Source organism: Populus euphratica, unplaced genomic scaffold (assembly GCF_000495115.2).
Source record: "Populus euphratica unplaced genomic scaffold, PopEup_1.0 scaffold196.1, whole genome shotgun sequence".
In the NCBI taxonomy this organism is placed as follows: domain Eukaryota; kingdom Viridiplantae; phylum Streptophyta; class Magnoliopsida; order Malpighiales; family Salicaceae; genus Populus; species Populus euphratica.
Genome location: NW_011500075.1, coordinates 303660 through 321193, shown reverse-complemented (window position 1 = coordinate 321193; position 17534 = coordinate 303660). Strand labels below are relative to the sequence as shown.

At 32.5% G+C, this 17534-nt stretch overlaps 2 protein-coding genes across 2 annotated transcripts; both read left to right on the top strand.

Moving 5' to 3' along the window:
• The first annotated feature begins 2981 nt into the window (after positions 1 to 2981).
• On the top strand, positions 2982 to 7380 carry LOC105108604 (TMV resistance protein N-like). Its single transcript, XM_011002964.1, has 5 exons — positions 2982 to 3653; positions 3912 to 4998; positions 5137 to 5412; positions 5520 to 6443; positions 6556 to 7380. Exons 1-5 carry the CDS (start codon positions 3139 to 3141, stop codon positions 7174 to 7176), a joined length of 3423 nt encoding a protein of 1140 aa, XP_011001266.1. The 5' UTR covers positions 2982 to 3138; the 3' UTR covers positions 7177 to 7380.
• A 7798-nt stretch (positions 7381 to 15178) lies between these two features.
• LOC105108620 (TMV resistance protein N-like) lies at positions 15179 to 17241 on the top strand. The gene is made up of 5 exons (XM_011002991.1): positions 15179 to 15265; positions 15401 to 15664; positions 15772 to 15947; positions 16021 to 16705; positions 16822 to 17241. Exons 1-5 carry the CDS (start codon positions 15179 to 15181, stop codon positions 17239 to 17241), a joined length of 1632 nt encoding a protein of 543 aa, XP_011001293.1.
• The last annotated feature ends 293 nt before the right edge of the window (positions 17242 to 17534 follow it).

Sequence of the window (17534 nt, the reverse complement as noted above, 5' to 3'; positions counted from 1 at the left end):
AGAAGAGAGGGTGAGAAGAGAGTAATCCCACAAAATTGTGAGGTATTTGTGAGATAGTAAGTGAGGTGTTTTCTCCTAATAATAGAGAGATTTTTGTTGTTCTCCTATTATTAGAGAGAAGTTGTATTCTCACATTACTTGGTAAAATCCTTCTATACTTGCCCGTGGACGTAGCCAAATTGGGTGAACCATGTAAATTTTTGTGTGTCATTTCTCATTTTATCTTGTCCCTTACCTTTTATCTTGTCGGATTTGCATGCTAGTATCCTAATATGGCTAAGAAAAAAACCTGATTATTACATTTTATATGAGCTTCATATGTCAAGAGCATGCAGTAAATATCCTCCAAAATGAGAGAATTGTCACAATGAGTAATCATAGAAAACAAGAAATCAATTTCAGGACCAAATCCAGCAAGATTGCAGTACATAATATCATCACATTGCAGTGCCTGACCAACAATGGCCAATTCATATGTGAGACACTTGATCGTCATAAAATACTTGATCACTGATTGACTTCCTTTCCGCATGGTAGAGAATTAAAAGCGAACAAGTACTGCTTTAGTATGAGATTGGGATGCAAAAGCAGAACTTATAGCCTTTCAGACATCAGCAGAGATGGTGTAATGAGCAACCTGGGCCAAGACCTCATCTAGAAGAGAAGAAGAGATAAATAATGATAAGATTATTGTGTTTCCCGGATATCAAAGGACGAGTTGGAAATTATAGAGCCAGTAGAGGTAATGATGGTTCTAGCGGGCTGCTGCATTGTTCCATCAGTGTAACCATGTACTTTCTGGCTTTTGAGGCATGATATCATAGTGGCTTTCCAAGAGGGAAAGTTTAGACGAGTGAGTTTTAGTAATTTTGATGGAGGAAGAAGGATTGAAGATGGGAAGGGAGGACTCAGTAGCAGCAGTAGTTGAAGAACATGGAGAGGTAGACATCTTGATATTACTGGTTAGACGTCTTATGTATGCTCTTGATATCATGTAAGTAGTTTAGAAAAAAAGAATTTTAATGAGTATTCTGTATATAACTTTCAAATAGAAATAGAATTGTTACAGCATTTATATTTATGCTAACGACAACTACCTCTTATATCTTCTCCTATATTTATGCTGATTCAACGGTTGAAAGTTATCTCCAAGAACATCCAATAAAAAAAAGAAATGGAAGTTGTTAGGTACAATTTCCTGATTTTCAATTTAAGAAGAAGTTTAAGAATTTAGGGAGAATCAAAGATGGTGTATGGGTGTAGCCTTTGTGAATTTCAACATCATGTTGATGGGTCTTTTGACAAAGGGCTTGTAGACCCATTCGGTATTATTTTACCCAATACAAGAGAAAAATAATTAGATAATAGTTTGGCAAGAAAAACTAGAGTGCAACTAGTGAAGTGAAGAAGATGTCAAGAGTCCTATTAATGGTGTTGATGAATTTGTAAGCTCATTTAGTATCCTTGTACCTCAGAAAAAAAAAAGAAGCATTCCTAGACAAAAGTTTGAGAACAAAAGCCATCATTACCATCATTATTGATAAAGATGATCTAAAGATTTAAGACTGAAACTAGAAAGCCAATATTTATAAAATGCGAATACTGAAGATGACCAAAGGATCAGGGAGTTAGATCGCCAAAGAAAAGAAAGAAGATTGAAAGTGTGCTAGCTTGGTTTGGATCCTGCATCCAATTTCTCTTATCAAATTGTTGGACAATATATGCATTTCGTTTTTTTTTTAAGAAACAAATTAACTTTCATTTATTATTTTTCATCCCAATCCTTACTTTTGGACCTATATAAATAAATTATTTGTATTTTAAGTTATATTCTATGCTAACTCATCAAAATCAGTTTGGTGATTTGTATGATAATAAATTTATACGTAAGAATATAAGTTAAATTTATTTCTCATGTTGTTTTAGTGATATTCATTAAAATAATAACTACAAGACAAGAAAAATAAGGGTAAAAGATTTCCAAGGGAGGAAATTATTGGACTCTATGCATTTCTCGTTCTTTATTTTATTATCTCATCCCAATCCTTACTTTTGGACCTCTATAAATAAATTATTTGATATTTTTATAATTATATAAATTGATTTTGAATTGATTTATTATGAGATACAAAATCTTTATATTTTTTTTTTCAACTCCTATGAAACACTCTTAACACCTCATTCCTAAAGATATTTTACAATTCAACTGCAATAAACAAAATATGGCTAAACAAACGTGATTCTAGTAATAAACCAAATGAAAACAGGGAAGATTACGGTCATTTCAACTCTAAATTGAGAAGAATAAAAAATAAATTACAACTCTTAGGTCTCTATCAAGATGACTCAAAATACATTTAAACTTTTGTAGCGTGTGAAAGGTTCTAGACATTCTTCAAAAAAACTAGAAGGAATGAAATTGCAAGTGCAGGTGGTATAATTAAGCCTTGAAAAATTTCTGAATTTAGTCACCATCTCATAGTAGCACAAGATTAAATTTCTGACCAAAAGCATCATTTCTGGCATTTATGGTGGTACACACGAATTAGACAAACAAAGTCAATCTTGTCTACCGAAAATTATGACTAGTAGTCTACAGTTTGGCAGATAAAAATAAATGTCTCCCGATACTAATTTGCTTCAATCCTCCAAAGTTCTAACCTTTGCATTAATTACTCCAGATTACTTTAGAATGCATTTTACGTTGGAGAGATAGTTTTCAGAGAAATGTTTGTTTTTGCAACGATTTTGCAAAAATTTGAGTTTTTTTATATCTTATTTAAATAAAAATAACGTAAGAATTAAATAAAATAAAAAAACCATTTTTTTATATCTTATTAGTCTACTCTGGCGGCATTGCATTGACTGACATGCATCAAATGAAAGTCATAAAAGCCTCTAGAATGTTTCATATCTTAGAACACGTAACATACACGCACACACCTAACATTTTCCATTCGACTGATCCCCATACCTGCACGTAACTTCTCATCAACATACACAGATATTTACACGTCTTTGTAAGAAAAACCCTTCACAGTTAACATGCCTTGCTACTTCTTTCCGTGATCACTCCTCTCCATGCTCTTCAAACAACGTTTCCAATTTGCTACCTAGGTTTCTAAACTGTGCCTTCGTATGGCTTCTGTATCCTTTGAGTCTCATTCCTCTTCTTCATCCTCTTCTAGACATGGATCGACCTACGATGTCTTTTTGAGTTTTAGAGGAGCAGATACTCGCAACAATTTTACAGATCATCTTTATGCTGCCTTAGACCAAGCGGGAATCTATACGTTTCGGGACGGTAATGAGCTTCCTCCAGGAAAGGAAATCTCCCCACAACTCAGTAGGGCAATCCGAGAATCAAGGATTTCTGTAGTGGTTTTCTCCAAAGGCTATGCTTCTTCTAGATGGTGTCTTGACGAACTTGTAAAGATTCTTGAGTGTAGGCATGCCATGGGGCAGCTTCTTGTTCCTATATTCTATGATATCGATCCGTCATATGTGCGAAAACAGAAATGGAATGTTGGTGAAGCTCTTAAGAGAAAAGAAGAAGACTTTGAGATTGAAATGGAGAGGTTGAAAAGGTGGAGAGAAGCTCTTGATGAGGCCGGAAATATATCTGGATGGATTCTGAAGGATATGGCAAACGGGTATGTCTTTCTCTCTGTGATCTAATTTCACTCTTCAATAGTGTAATTTTTAATCAAAACAATTCCTAAAACCAATTAGTAAAATCGAAGCAGCCATTGGAGTAGATGCCTAATTGCTTCGATTTAGCATAGCTATGACTAGCCTGATTTCACTCCCATTACTCCCATTATATGTACAGACACACAGACACTTTAAAAAGCTTCTTTGCATATGGTTAGCTATCTCTTCCGAATATGACTTGATTTTGCAATTAACAGGTATGAATCGAAATTTATTCAAAAGATTGTTGAAGATTTGTTGCATAAATTAGGTCCCAAATGCTTAGACGTTGCCAAGTATCCTGTAGGTATTGAGTCTCGTGTTGATTATATTATTGACCTGCTAAGCATCCAGTCAAATGATGTTCGAGTTGTGGGTGTGTATGGGATGCCAGGAATAGGTAAAACAACAATAGCGAAAGCTGTATTCAATCAACTATGTCATGGATTTGTGGGAAGCTCTTTTATTTTGAATGTCAAGGAAAAAACAGTAGAGCAATTACAAGAGCAGCTTCTTTGTGATATTTTGAAACCAAATACTTGGAAGATCGATAATGTTTCTAAAGGAGTCAATTTGATGAAAGATCGTTTTCGTCACAAAAGAGTTCTTGTTGTTCTTGATGATGTTGATCAACTTAAACAACTAGAAGCATTGGTGAGAGAGAGAAATTGTTTTGGTCCAGGAAGTAGACTAGTCATTACAACGAGAGATGAACATTTACTAACTCAAATTGAAGTGGATGGGAAATATCATGTTAAGGAATTGCATCAACATGAATCCCTTCAGCTTTTTAGTTTGCACGCCTTTAAGGACACCCATCCAGAGGAAGATTATGTGGAGCTATCGAATGCTATAGTTGACTATGCTGGAGGGGTTCCCTTAGCTCTTGAAGTTTTAGGTTCTTATTTGTTCAGAAGAAACATATCTGTATGGAAAAGTGCTATTAAGAAACTACGGAAAATTCCAAACAGACAAATTCAGAGAACACTTAGAATAAGTTTTGACACCTTGGATGATGACAACGTGAAGGCCATGTTCCTCGATATTGCATGCTTTTTCATTGGTTGGGACAAAGAATATGTAGTAGAAATACTCCATGGTCGTGGCTTCTTTCCTGATATCGGCATTGATATTCTCATCCAAAGGTCGCTCTTGTCAATTAATGATGAAAATGAGTTAAACATGCATGACCTCATAAGAGACATGGGCAGGGAGATTGTTCGTGAAGTCTCATATGACCATCCTGGGAAACGCAACAGAATTTGGCTTCTTGAGGATGCCTTAGATGTCCTCAACAACCAAACGGTAAGAACTAAATTCATATGGTCCTGGACCTCAAAACAATCTTATATACTGTCAAATTTAATGTAAGCTGAAAAAAAAAATACTTTTGTTATTTTTCTCGTGAGTGATGGTTTTCTACTTTTCTCCATTAATTTTCAGGGAACAGACGCGGTGGAGGGTCTCGCACTAGATGTTCGAGCATCAACAGTTGCATCTCTTAGCACAAAATCATTTACAAATATGAGACATTTGAAATTACTTCAAATCAATGGAGCACATCTTGCCGGAAGCTACAAGCTTCTACCGAAACAGTTGATATGGCTTTGTTGGCTTGAATGCCCTATGAAATCTTTGCCATCTGATCTCCAGCTAAACAACCTGGTTGTTCTTGATTTGCAGCATAGTAACATCCAAGAACTTTGGAAGGGGACTAAGGTACGAAATATCCAACTGGCTCCCAAATTTTTCCAAAATGAAATTTAATTTAGAGTTACATTTTTCACATGACTAGCTTTCTCTCATTTTGTTAATTGTTTTGACAGATTCTCAATAAGCTTAGAATCCTCAATCTTAGCTATTCCAAGCTCCTTGTCAAAACACCAAACTTCCAAGGACTCCCTAGTTTGGAGATACTAAAACTTACAGCTTGCACGAGTTTGGCCAACGTACATCCATCTATTGGACATTTAAAAAGGCTTGTTTCGTTGAATTTTGAGGGATGTTGCAGGCTAAAAACTCTTCCAGAAAGCATTTGCAACTTGAAATCCATTGAAACTCTAAATATTAGTTTCTGCTCACAACTAGAGAAATTGCCAGAATTCTTGGGTGATATGGAATCCTTAACTGAGTTGTTAGCAAATGGAACTGCAATTAAGCAACTTCCCGCTTCAACTGGGCATTTGAAGAAGCTAACAAGGTTATCATTGGTTGGATACAGCTACAAACATGATCTACAATCTAAATCATGGTTTTCTCGATTTTCTTCATGGCTTTCACGGCGAAGCTGTTCTACCTCCATAGCTATGCTACCAACTCCTTTAACTGGTTTGACCTCATTGAAAGAACTAGATATAAGTTATTGTGGTCTACCTGAAGCTTCAAGCTCCATTGATATTGGGAGTTTGTCCTGTCTTGAAAAGCTGAATTTGTCAGGGAGCAAATTCTCCAACCTGCCTCCTAGCATTGGGCACCTTCTTAATCTTAAGGATTTGTGGGTTCGTAGATGCCCAAATCTATTCCTATCAACCTCAGAACTTCCATTAAGTTTGACGAGGTTGTATGCTTGTATTTGCTCGACAATGGAAAAGGTGCCAGTTCTGGGAGAAAAGAGACTCTTAGTTACTTCAGTTGGGTGCCTAAATTTAATAGAGTTTCGGGAGAAGGAACTTCTGGACACTAGCTCATCCATTCTGAACTTTGATGACTGCAACGATTTATCAAATAATTATAAGGAAACTCTTGTTCAGGTACTCTCTGTTTCTCCTTTTGTCTCTCTTACACATGAACAGGCATAAATAGCATGTGAATTGTTAATTAATTAAAACAAAAAAACTTACCTTATTTCCTTGAAAACAACAGGAATTGTTCAAAGGTGAAATGTGTGAGATTAGCTTCTCTGCCAGTGAGATACCAGAATGGTTCAGCCTTCGGAGAGAAGGATCTTCATTATCATTTCATTTACCTTCAGTTTTAGGTTCAGATGGTAATCAACTCCAAGGGCTGCTTATTGGGGTTGTCTATGCCACCACTTTAGAAGGGTCATTTGCTCCGTGTAGAACTCTTTTAAGAAATAAGAGCAACGGTAAGGTATTGTTTGAAAGGTCCAGCAGCATCAAATTTGACCCAAGTTCCACTAGGAATTCTTGGATTCTGAGTCTACCGTTGATTGGGGGGTATCGATGCGCAGTGAAAGGAGTGGAGGAATTGGAGCTGAATGTCGAAATAAGCTCCAGTGGAGTTGAACAGTGTGGGGTTCATCTGATAACAAAAAATAATGCTGTTTCAAATATTGGTAAGTTGGATCGTGACATTTACAGCCTTGCTCGGACAGATACAATGATAGTTCCATCTTACCATCATCAAGCCGTAGCGTCTTCATCTCCCAATGAATGGTTGAAAAGTTGTTTAACAAGGGAGTTGCAAAGATGGAAAATTTACTCCGCGATTAAGGTTTCATTTGGTATGGATTTTATATATTGATATAAGTTGTTTATTAAGTTTTGAGTTTTATTGATTTAAATGAAAAAAAATCACAAAATTGAGTTGAAATTTCAATGTAATAAAAAGAAATTAATAGTTTAAGATTAGAAGTAGATAATCTTCTCGACCAGAACTTTTCATCATAACACATATACTAATCTAGTCTCTGACATATTTATTTGTACATGGTTATTGTCTCAAGGATATCGAGATTAGCTATGTGTAAATAGGATAAAATATGATAAAATAGTCGCTTAGTAATTAGAAATTGTAATTAGTCAATAGAGATTTAAGGTAAATGGTATGTAATAAAACAATAAACATCATCTTATTTAAGTAAATTATGTTATTTTATGTTTTCAATGATAAATGTATTTATATGGTATGTTTTTAATGATAAATGTATTTATTATTTACAAAACAACATTCAAAGATAAGGTCTAATATTAAACCTTGCCATCTCATGGTCATTTAGTGAATAATAAGACTATATTAATTAGCTTTATTATCTGTTTAAATACAAACACAACTCAAAAAAATAAATTCACAATCCATCACATGTAATTAAAAAATGAGTTATAAAGTTCAACTTAATGTACAAACACAGATTCATAGTGTAAGCTTATAAATATTAGGGTTTCAGAACATAGAAATTCAATCTTCAATGGTGGATGAAATAAGCATAAAAAATTGGTGGTGGCTAATAGAATTAAATTGAATATTGATCAAATCCTAAATTAAAAACTTTAATTTCTTAGTGGTAAACCTAGATGGTATATCATCTAATTAATGTTTAAAATGTATTGTTTGGAATAAAGGGCAGATAACATATTCTATGTTTACTATTCATATTTTTTTTAAAGTAATTATGAGTTGATTGAGTTGATATCTTGAATAAATAAATAGGAAGTTACAAACCTTCAACTTGAGAAAATTTAGATCTTAAATAAATAGGAAGTTACAAACCTTCAACCTTCAACTTGAAAAAATTTAGATCCGAATGAAAGATATATATCCCCTTTATCAACTTAATCAACCACAACTATGATATCCATTGTGCAAAATCAATGGTTTTTTTATGTGTTTACACTTCAGACCTCTAAGTAGGTTTATTCTTATCGAGGACAGATATACTTTTTTAAGATTAAAAGGCTAGAAATAACTCTTTGACTATCAAATTTAGCAAAACCATCAAAATCTCAAAACCATGTTCATTACAAAAACTATCATTGAAAAACCAAAAAAATATCAAGCTTTTAGCTGTTAAAACCTGCTCGAAACCCACTCATTTCAATTAAAGAGTCAAGTATTGATCAATATTTAATTAAATTAATAAAAAAACCTAACAAAAGCCTATAAATACCCATACAATCTAGAGAAGGAGGGAAGAGAAGAAAAAAACTTATTATTTGAGTTCATTAATAATAAAGTTTTTTACTTAGCATCTAAGAGCTAAAATGATAAATTATAAATTGACCAAAAGATTGGATTTTTAAAGAAAGAATGACAATAACTATTTTTGATTTTGATAAGGTATAATCCTCTACTAGCCTATGCTTAATTGTATGTTTTTATGATGTTTTGAACCTGTTTTGGTGTTATAATGTCTTTAGTTTTGATATTGGTTAATACATGAAAATGTTATTTTTTCTTAATTAATTATGCTTTGAGTTGGTTTTTAATGCTTGTTGGATGTTTAGAAAATATTTGGATGATTGTTTTTGGTAAACTAAAATAGGCTAGAAATTTATCAAATATGGTAGTAGGTTTTTCTTATATATTTTTTTAAAGGTTTGCTAATGCATGTTCTTGGCTCCAAGTTCTTCATGGATTTTTATGAAATGTTAAAGTGTCAATTTTGAATATGTTTATTATTTAGGTTTAACATTTTTAGAAATTGAAACCTCGTATATGTTTCATATGACTTGTTGTTTTTTATTTATTTATTTAAACATGTATAATTATAACAATGTAGTTAATGAGAACAAAAAACAAGAGAATTGGGGCCTCAAAAGCCAGTTTTAAGTTAAATGACATTCTTGCATTTTAGGGCAAATTCTAGACAATGTTCTTTATATAAATATTATGTTGGCTACTTGATTTTGATCATTTTTACTTTGCTTATTTGCATCAACATCTTCACATGAGTTTGTGAATCAATAATTTAGGGTCATTTCATATCAATATTTATGATTTTTGAGTTTTAATCCTAAGATTTTGTTTTTGCATCAGAACCTATTTTGATCAAATCATAATTATTGATTAATAATCAATAATGTTTCATACATAATTATTTTTTAGTGATCGATTTTCAACATGTTTATGTCCTTAGATTATTCATGTCTGATCTGAATTTAAATCATGTTTACTGGACATGTTCTTTATGTTTTGAGAGTTTAGGTTTTGATCCATTTTTGCTAAAAAAAAAATATTATGTTTTATGTTTTTTGCAAGTTTGATATGTTTTGGGTTTGGTTTGTTTTTTGGGTCAAACCAACATTTTTTTTATTCTGTTTATGGTCAAACCAAAGATTTGAGGTCAACTAAATGGAGTTGACCCGGGTTAGATAGGTAAGTTCTTGTTTGGGTTAAACAAAAGGTTTCCTTGTATATGAGCAAAAATCTTAAAAAAATATGGGAGCATTTCTTAAAATTAAGAAAAAAGTTCAAAAACTATTTTTTTATGTTTAAAAATATAAAAAGTATTTTATGAATTTTACAACCAAATTATAAAATTCTAAAAGATTTTGGCGTACATTTTAAAAATATTAGAAACTTATTTTTTTGTAAAAAAATATATTATTCACTTTTAATATGAGGATAAAAAACCTACAAAGAGGTTCATATTCAAAATATTAGTAAGGATAATAATTTATTATTATTCACTTCTAATATAAATGTTGCACCTGTGTCATTGCTATCTTAAAAAAATTAATTAAAAAAATAAATTTTTGGCATCTCGTTCTTTGATGAGAAAATATCTTGTTTAAAGAGTCATCATCTAATATTATGATCACTAAGAACCTTATTGATTAGTGGATATTCTATGATATTAGACTAGTTATACAAAATAAAAAATATTATCACCTCTTAAGCGTCCTACTTGAGGTAAGCTGCATTGTACAAAATAAAAGATATTATCACCTCTTAAGCGTACTACTTGAGGTAAGCTGCATTGTAGATTTTGTTTTAAATTGCTAAGAATTTATTATATTATTCTACCGATGGTTTGTTTGTAATATTTCTGACTTTAGTATTAATGAATATTCAACTATGGATATTTTTAATTTTATTGTTGATAAATATTACATAACCAAAAAAATATATGATATTCTTTGTTATGGGATAATGAATAAACAAGTAAAATGAGTTTAAATCAATGCATACATATTTTGTTTTTTTTTAAAGAGAAAAAAATTTATATATAGTGAATGCCTAAATAAAATATGAGGGACCTAAAAATAAATTGAAAAAGATACACATTTTTTAAAAAAAAATTCTCATATCATAAAAGGATTTATTTGATTAAATATTAAAATAAAATAAAATAAAATAATACAAGGACAAAACACATCCTAACTCAAAACAGATTGAGCTGGCTGGGCCTCAACTCCAACTAACTTTTCTGTTTGTCCATTTTTATTTACCCAACCCAGTAATTGACCCAAGTCAATAACCTGATTAGGCAGCAGGCGTGCGTCAAATGCTCACGCGCGCTTGCTACAAGAGATGGTGAATTAAAATTCAAGGCAACAGTAAGAAATGAATTAGATTCGAAGAGCGGAGGAAAAGATGTAGGGAGACTTACCTGGTAGTTCTGGAGATGCAGACGTGATGGCGGATTGGTCGGCTGCTGCTGTTTTCTCTTCTTTTTTCTACTTTTCCTTAGTCTCTTCTATGATCTTCGTCTGTGCGTTTGTCTGGTTGTTCACCTTCTTCTCTTTCTTTCATTCTCTGTTCCCTCTCTGTCTTCTGTCTCTGGTGCTGGAGATGGCGAAGACAATGGTCACTCTTTCCTTCTCTTTCTGTTTTCTCTGTTCGTCCTTGTTAAATGCTCCCTCTGCGTTGTTCCTTAGTAGTACCTTCGTTCCTCCCCTGCTTTTCTGGTTCGTTCCCTGTCCCCCCAGTTTCTCCTCAGTTCGTCCTCCCGTTCTCCTCTCTCTCTTTTTTTCCGCCCCCCTGTGTTGTGTCCTCTCTCCTTTTGCTCGTCTTCTATCCTCTGGTTTTCCCGTCTGTGTTCTCTGATTTTTTTTCGTCTCCTCCTCCTTTATCATGGCCTTTCTCTGGCTTTTATAGCCAGAGAATGCCATGCGGTCGCCTCCATATAATGAGGCGACCTTGCATGTACTTTAATGCAGGAGTAACGGTCGGCGACTCTTCGTGGACGTTTAGCAGGCGCGGCGTTTCTTTCCCCTGGTTTGGCGAGGTGAAGAAGACGAACAGTCTCTTTTGGAAACGGCGCCGTTCTTGGGATGGGAATGGCCTTTTCTTATTTGGTCATTACAGTTTCTCAATATTTGTAATCAAGCCCCCTGAATAAATTGTAATTGGACCCTTTCATTTTAGCATCATTCACAAAATGATCCTGAAATTTCAATTGATTACAATTTTAACTCGAATCAGCCCTAAACTTTGGTATTTCTTCAATTAAGCCAATGATTTCATTAATTAAAGTAATTTCAATTAAATCCTCAATCTTATCAATTCTTCAATTAATCTCTTGATTTGATTAATTACACTACTTGAAAGTTTAACTAAGTCTCCAAACTTTCAATTTATATTGTCTTGATCCAAATTTCAATTTGTTCTTTATTTATTTCATTTTTTTCATTATTGCATTCATTTTTTTCTCTTTCTATTTTTTCATTCCATTCTCTTTTTTTTTTCATTTTTATCACTTATTTTATTATTTTTCTATTACTTTTTTATAAAAAATAAGATAAGATAAAATAAAATAAAATAAAATAAAAAAAGTCTAAATTTTAGTTATGATAATAATAATAAAAATTGATAGGAGTTTTATCTAAAATATTAATTGAAATGAAGCAGGAGCCAAAAATTATAATAATAATAATAATAATATGGGAAGAAAAATATATGTACCTAATTAAAATACTTCTATACTGAAAAGAAATATTAAAAATTTATATGATATTGTGCCAAGTCACTATATATGACAGTTTTCCAGGGTTATTGCTTCCGCAAAGAAAATCTGGCAACTGAGGACTATACCAAGATGAGTTAATGTTTGTTCGCACGCCAATTCATGAGTTTCAGTGTAGGGAACGGAAGCAATAGCCTCAGTCTATGCATATGATTCTAGCTTTCATATTCAGTATATGCACAGGCCACAATAGAAGGAAGAATTGAAAGCAGAGAATCATGATTTTATTAATTTATTTATTTTGCTTTTTGATAGAATTTAAACCAAAATGATAGTAACAGAAAAGACAAGGGCCAAGATAACAAGGAATTATTTGCGAGAGATGGAGCGAAGAAATTTGGAGATCTTGCAAAAATTTGTCTATGTTCTCGTGCATCTCTTATAGTAGAAAAGTCTGTGTTGAAATATTTTGGGTCAAATAATATCTTAAAAATCTTCAGAAAAACACCCGTAAAGATCCAGATTATCTGTACCAACGAAAACGAAGACCGACACAGCCGCTAACATCAACTCTAGAGCTAAAGTCTTCTTGTCTCCAAAGCTATGGTACCTCAGAGCTACTGTATTAGAAGCCCGGGACATTTTCCCGTTGATGCCGTTAAATGAAACCGTAGTTCAGGTCACAGCCCAACTAGGTTAATTTCCAAGTGCAAAAAACAAAGACTTCAACCTCACGTAACGGCACTCCATCAGGAACGAGGATTTACTATTTGTAGCTGCTGAGCCATGTAGTGATCAGTTGATTTTCACATTAGAAAACCGGCTACCAAAAGGGCCGGTTACAATCGAGAATCTTCTTTGATTCTTGAATTGCAATGATGACTGTAAGATGAGTTAGATGTGAGAAGTTGGATTCGAACTTTCCAATCAATTTCACATCCAGGAGTCGGTCCAATAATCTCTTTCATCAATTGCCAATCCCTCTAGAAATTCTACGATGGGTCAATGGTTTAGTTAGCAATGTGACTTTCAGGGAAAGATGAAATTGCTACTATTATTCGTCATTTTCTCAGAAGATGCTATGGCTATTAGTCAATGCAAGACGTAATATTCACGGCCCAGCAAACTATCATACTGCATAATAGCTCTTTATTTGTGTGCAAATCTAGATGTAAAGGAAGAAGACAGTTCAACGTAACTTCCTTTCTTTGATCAAAAGGTTGAGGCCATAATAATCTTTGCAAATGGGGTTTTCAACACAGATATTAAAATTGATAGCATGACAGCGTGCTGTTATAGCCTATTTGTTTGTTTTTGTTTAAAATCTATTTTTTTTTTTAAATAATTCTTTTATTTTAATTCATTTTATATGTTTTTACATATATATATATATATATATATATATATTATAGGACTACTTTAGTATTGTAATTTCTATCTTCGTTATTATATATTACCTTACATATATAAATAAAAAATGGTTGCTAACTAATAAGTTAAATTTTTTATTTCTTTTCAACTTAGTAGTAGAGCCTTGACACGTCAAAACTCATCTTTTCCTTTCTCAAGTATTATTGCCTACTTCTCCCTCCATTTTAGTATTTCTTCAATCAAACCCATAATTTCATTAATTAAAGTAATTTCAATTAAATCATCAAACTTATCAATTCTTCAATTAAGCTTTTTTTTATTAATTAAACTACTATAAGTTTAATTACATCTTCAAACTTTCAGTTTATATTATCTTGACCCAAATTTCAATCTATTCTTTATTAATTTCAATTTTTCATGTTATTCTTTTTTTTTCTTCTAGTTTTTCATTTCATTCATTTTTTTTCATCACTTATTTTTTTATTTTTTCTCTTACTCTTTTTTTAAAAATAAAATAAAAAATAAAAAGAATAAAAAATTGAGTTATGATAATAAAGATAAAAATTGATAAGAGTTTTATCTAAAATATTAATTGGAATGACATGATAGCTAAAAATTTTAAATTTATTTGAATAAAATTCTTAATTATAATTAAGAATATTTCAACGTATATCTCATGACATAAGAATCATAAATATTCAAAATACAAAAGAAAAATGTGAAATTTCAATAATCACCAAATCTCTTTTAATTTCTAATTTCAACATTCTTTTAATATCTTTTTAAATTGAGATCTTTTAGACCAAATTCTTGATGTTATTAATTAGAGTTGGTTCATCATAGCAAACTTGTTATAATAGATTGATATAATTTAGAAATACTATCAAACCATAACAATTACAAACAAAAATAAACAAGGTAGTTTATATCATGTAAAGATGTATTAGAAGTAAAGACATTAAAAATGTTAATATTTTTCATTAATGAAATTAGTTATTTATCTTTGCTTATACTTTTTATTTATATAATTAATTATTTATCTTTATTTATAATATCTAAAAATCAATTAGAGTTTGAGTACTTTTTATCCATCTAAAAACTTCTCAACTCACGCGAGAGAGTCGCCGTAACATCACATCTGGCACCTAGCATATGGCCTATACACCTACTGCAAAAACTCAAAAATAAGTTTATATACGAAGAAAAGAAAATAGTGTAGTGCCCATTGGCAAATCCATACTCTTCAACCTACCTTTTCAATTTGCTATAGAGATTGGGAAATCGATATTGCCCATTGGCAAAATACTCCGCATGATGATATTCATAACACTATAGATTATTCCTAAATTTTCAAATAAATTCATAACTCTAAATATATAGAATAACACAGGTGAATTTTTACAATAACAGCAGAGACGTGGTACAAATCTTTAATACAACATTATTCAAAATAAAATGATACCTGAAATTAATAAATGTAGTTTTTTCTCATAAAAGTATCTTATTTCTAGCTAGATATATAGCACTATGACTATACATAAAAATCATATCTTGATTGTGCTCAATGAAAAGACCCCTGTCACTGTCTTTTTTTCCTGCTTCTATCATTACCAAGTATTCGACCTTTAGGACAATCAATGTTAAGATAGATTGCAAATTGTTATTTAACGAAAATCATTACCAAGTAATTATATGTGAGACTATGATTATTGTCATGATATTTTAATGCTTTTTTTGTACTATTTTCAGGGAAAAGATGCTGTGGAGGGTCTGGCCCTAGATGTGCAAGAATCTTTTAGCACAAAATCGTTTACAAAAATAAAACGTTTAAAGTTACTCAAAATCAATAGAGCACATATTGTGGGAAGCTACAGTCTTCTCCCCAAAGAGTTGATATGGCTTTGTTGGTTTCGATGCCCTTTGAAATCTTTGCCGTCTGATTTTCACTTAAACGACCTTGTTATACTTGATATGCAAAACAGTAACGTACGAAAACTTTGGAAGGGGACTAAGGTCAAATATATGCAATAGGCACTCAAAATTTTCCCTAACTAAATTTAATTTAGAATTACATTTTTTCACATAGCTATTTTTCTCTTATTTTCTCATTGCTTTGACAGATTCTTAACAGGCTGAAAATCCTCAATCTCAGCTTTTCCAAGTACCTTGCTAAAACGCCGAACTTCCGAGGACTCTCTAGTTTGGAGAGACTAATACTTGCAGGATGCAGGAGTTTGGTTGAGGTACATCAATCTATTGGAACTTTGAAGAGCCTTGTTTTGTTGAACTTGGAGGTGTGTGACAGCCTAAAGACTCTTCCAGAAAGCATGGGTAACTTAAAATCTCTTCAAACTCTGAACGTTACTAAGTGCATACAACTTGAGAAATTGCCAGAGTTTGGGTGACATAGAATCCTTAACAGAGTTGTTTACAAAGGGTACTGCGATTAAGCAACTTCCTCCATCAGCTAGATATTTGAAGAAGCTGACAAAGTTATCATTTGGTGGATACAACAAAGTTTTCGACTCACCTTATCTGCCATCTAAATCTTGGTTTTCAAGATTTTCATCGTGGCTTTCACCACAAAGCTGCTCGAGCTCCATAGATGTGCTACCAGCTTCTTTCAATAGTTTCAGCTCATTGAAAGAACTAAATCTAAGTTATTCTGGTTTGTCTGAAGCTACAAGTTCCATTGATCTTGGGAGTTTGTCCTTTCTTGAAAATTTGAATTTGTCTGGACATGAATTCTTCAATCTGCCTTCCAGCATTAGCCGCCTTTCTAAGCTTCAATTTTTGACGGTTGAGAGATGCTCGAATCTTCTATCAATCTCAGAGCTTCCATCAAGTGTCCTGTTCTTGTCTATCAATGACTGCACATCCATTGAAAGAGTAAGCGCGCCTCTTCAGCCCGAAAGACTACCATTACTGGATGTAAAAGGGTGCCGAAATTTAATAGAGATTCAGGGCATTGAATGTGCGGGCAATAACTGGTCCATTTTGAACTTAAATGACTGCAACAATTTATCTGAAAACTATAAGATGAGTTTTATTCAGGTTGTCTCTCCTTCTCTGTGTCTTCACTTAATTGCTTGAACACAAACATTTAGCATGTAAATATCGTAGTTTTAAGAACTCAAATTTTAATTGCTTACCTTGAAACCAATATGTAGGGATTATGCAAAGGTAAACATTATGACATTTGCCTTGCTGGTGGAGAGATACCAGAATGGTTCAGCCATCGCGGTGATGGGTCATCATTATCATTTCGTTTACCCTCAGTTTCAGTTGCAGATGGTAATAAACTCCAAGCGCTGCTTCTTTGGGTTGTCTCGGCCTCCAGTAGCAATGAAGCCACTGATCAAGAAACATCATTTCTTCAGTTTGATATGTGTGTTGCTACATTCAAAAATAAGAGCAATGGTATTGAATTGTTTGAGACGATGGCGGCAGTTACGTTTGACAGAAATTCCACTAAGCATTCTTGGATACAGCGTATATCATTGATCGGGTCAGAGGAATTGCTGCAAGGTGTAGAGGAATTGGAACTGAATGTCAAAATAAGCTTCTATGATGTTCCAGATGTCGGGTAGAAAAATGTGGGGTACATTTGATAATGGAAAAGTCTTATGATCTGAATCTCTTTTTTTTTGGCATTTGGCATTTGGGACTGATAAATGATCAGTTGCACAAATTTGCGAAGTCTATTTCAACGAGGACATCGGAACTGTGCTTGCTTCGGATCGTGATGAATGAATCCCTAAAATTATCCAAGTAATTCAATCATGTAAAAACCAATATTTTTTAAATTATTTTGATGTGGTGATATAAAAATACATTTTAAAAAATAAAAAAATATTAATTTATTATTTTTTATATAAAAAAT

Excerpts from the sequence above, each read along its gene's own strand:
- LOC105108604 (XM_011002964.1), top strand. The coding sequence starts at position 3,139 with ATGGCTTCTGTATCCTTTGAGTCTCATTCCTCTTCTTCATCCTCTTCT. Across the intron at positions 3,654-3,911 it reads CTGAAGGATATGGCAAACGG|GTATGAATCGAAATTTATTC; the intron begins GTATGTCTTTCT and ends TGCAATTAACAG. Across the intron at positions 4,999-5,136 it reads ATGTCCTCAACAACCAAACG|GGAACAGACGCGGTGGAGGG; the intron begins GTAAGAACTAAA and ends ATTAATTTTCAG.
- LOC105108620 (XM_011002991.1), top strand. The coding sequence starts at position 15,179 with ATGACTATACATAAAAATCATATCTTGATTGTGCTCAATGAAAAGACC. Across the intron at positions 15,948-16,020 it reads GTTTTGTTGAACTTGGAGGT|TGCATACAACTTGAGAAATT; the intron begins GTGTGACAGCCT and ends AACGTTACTAAG. Across the intron at positions 16,706-16,821 it reads ATAAGATGAGTTTTATTCAG|GGATTATGCAAAGGTAAACA; the intron begins GTTGTCTCTCCT and ends ACCAATATGTAG.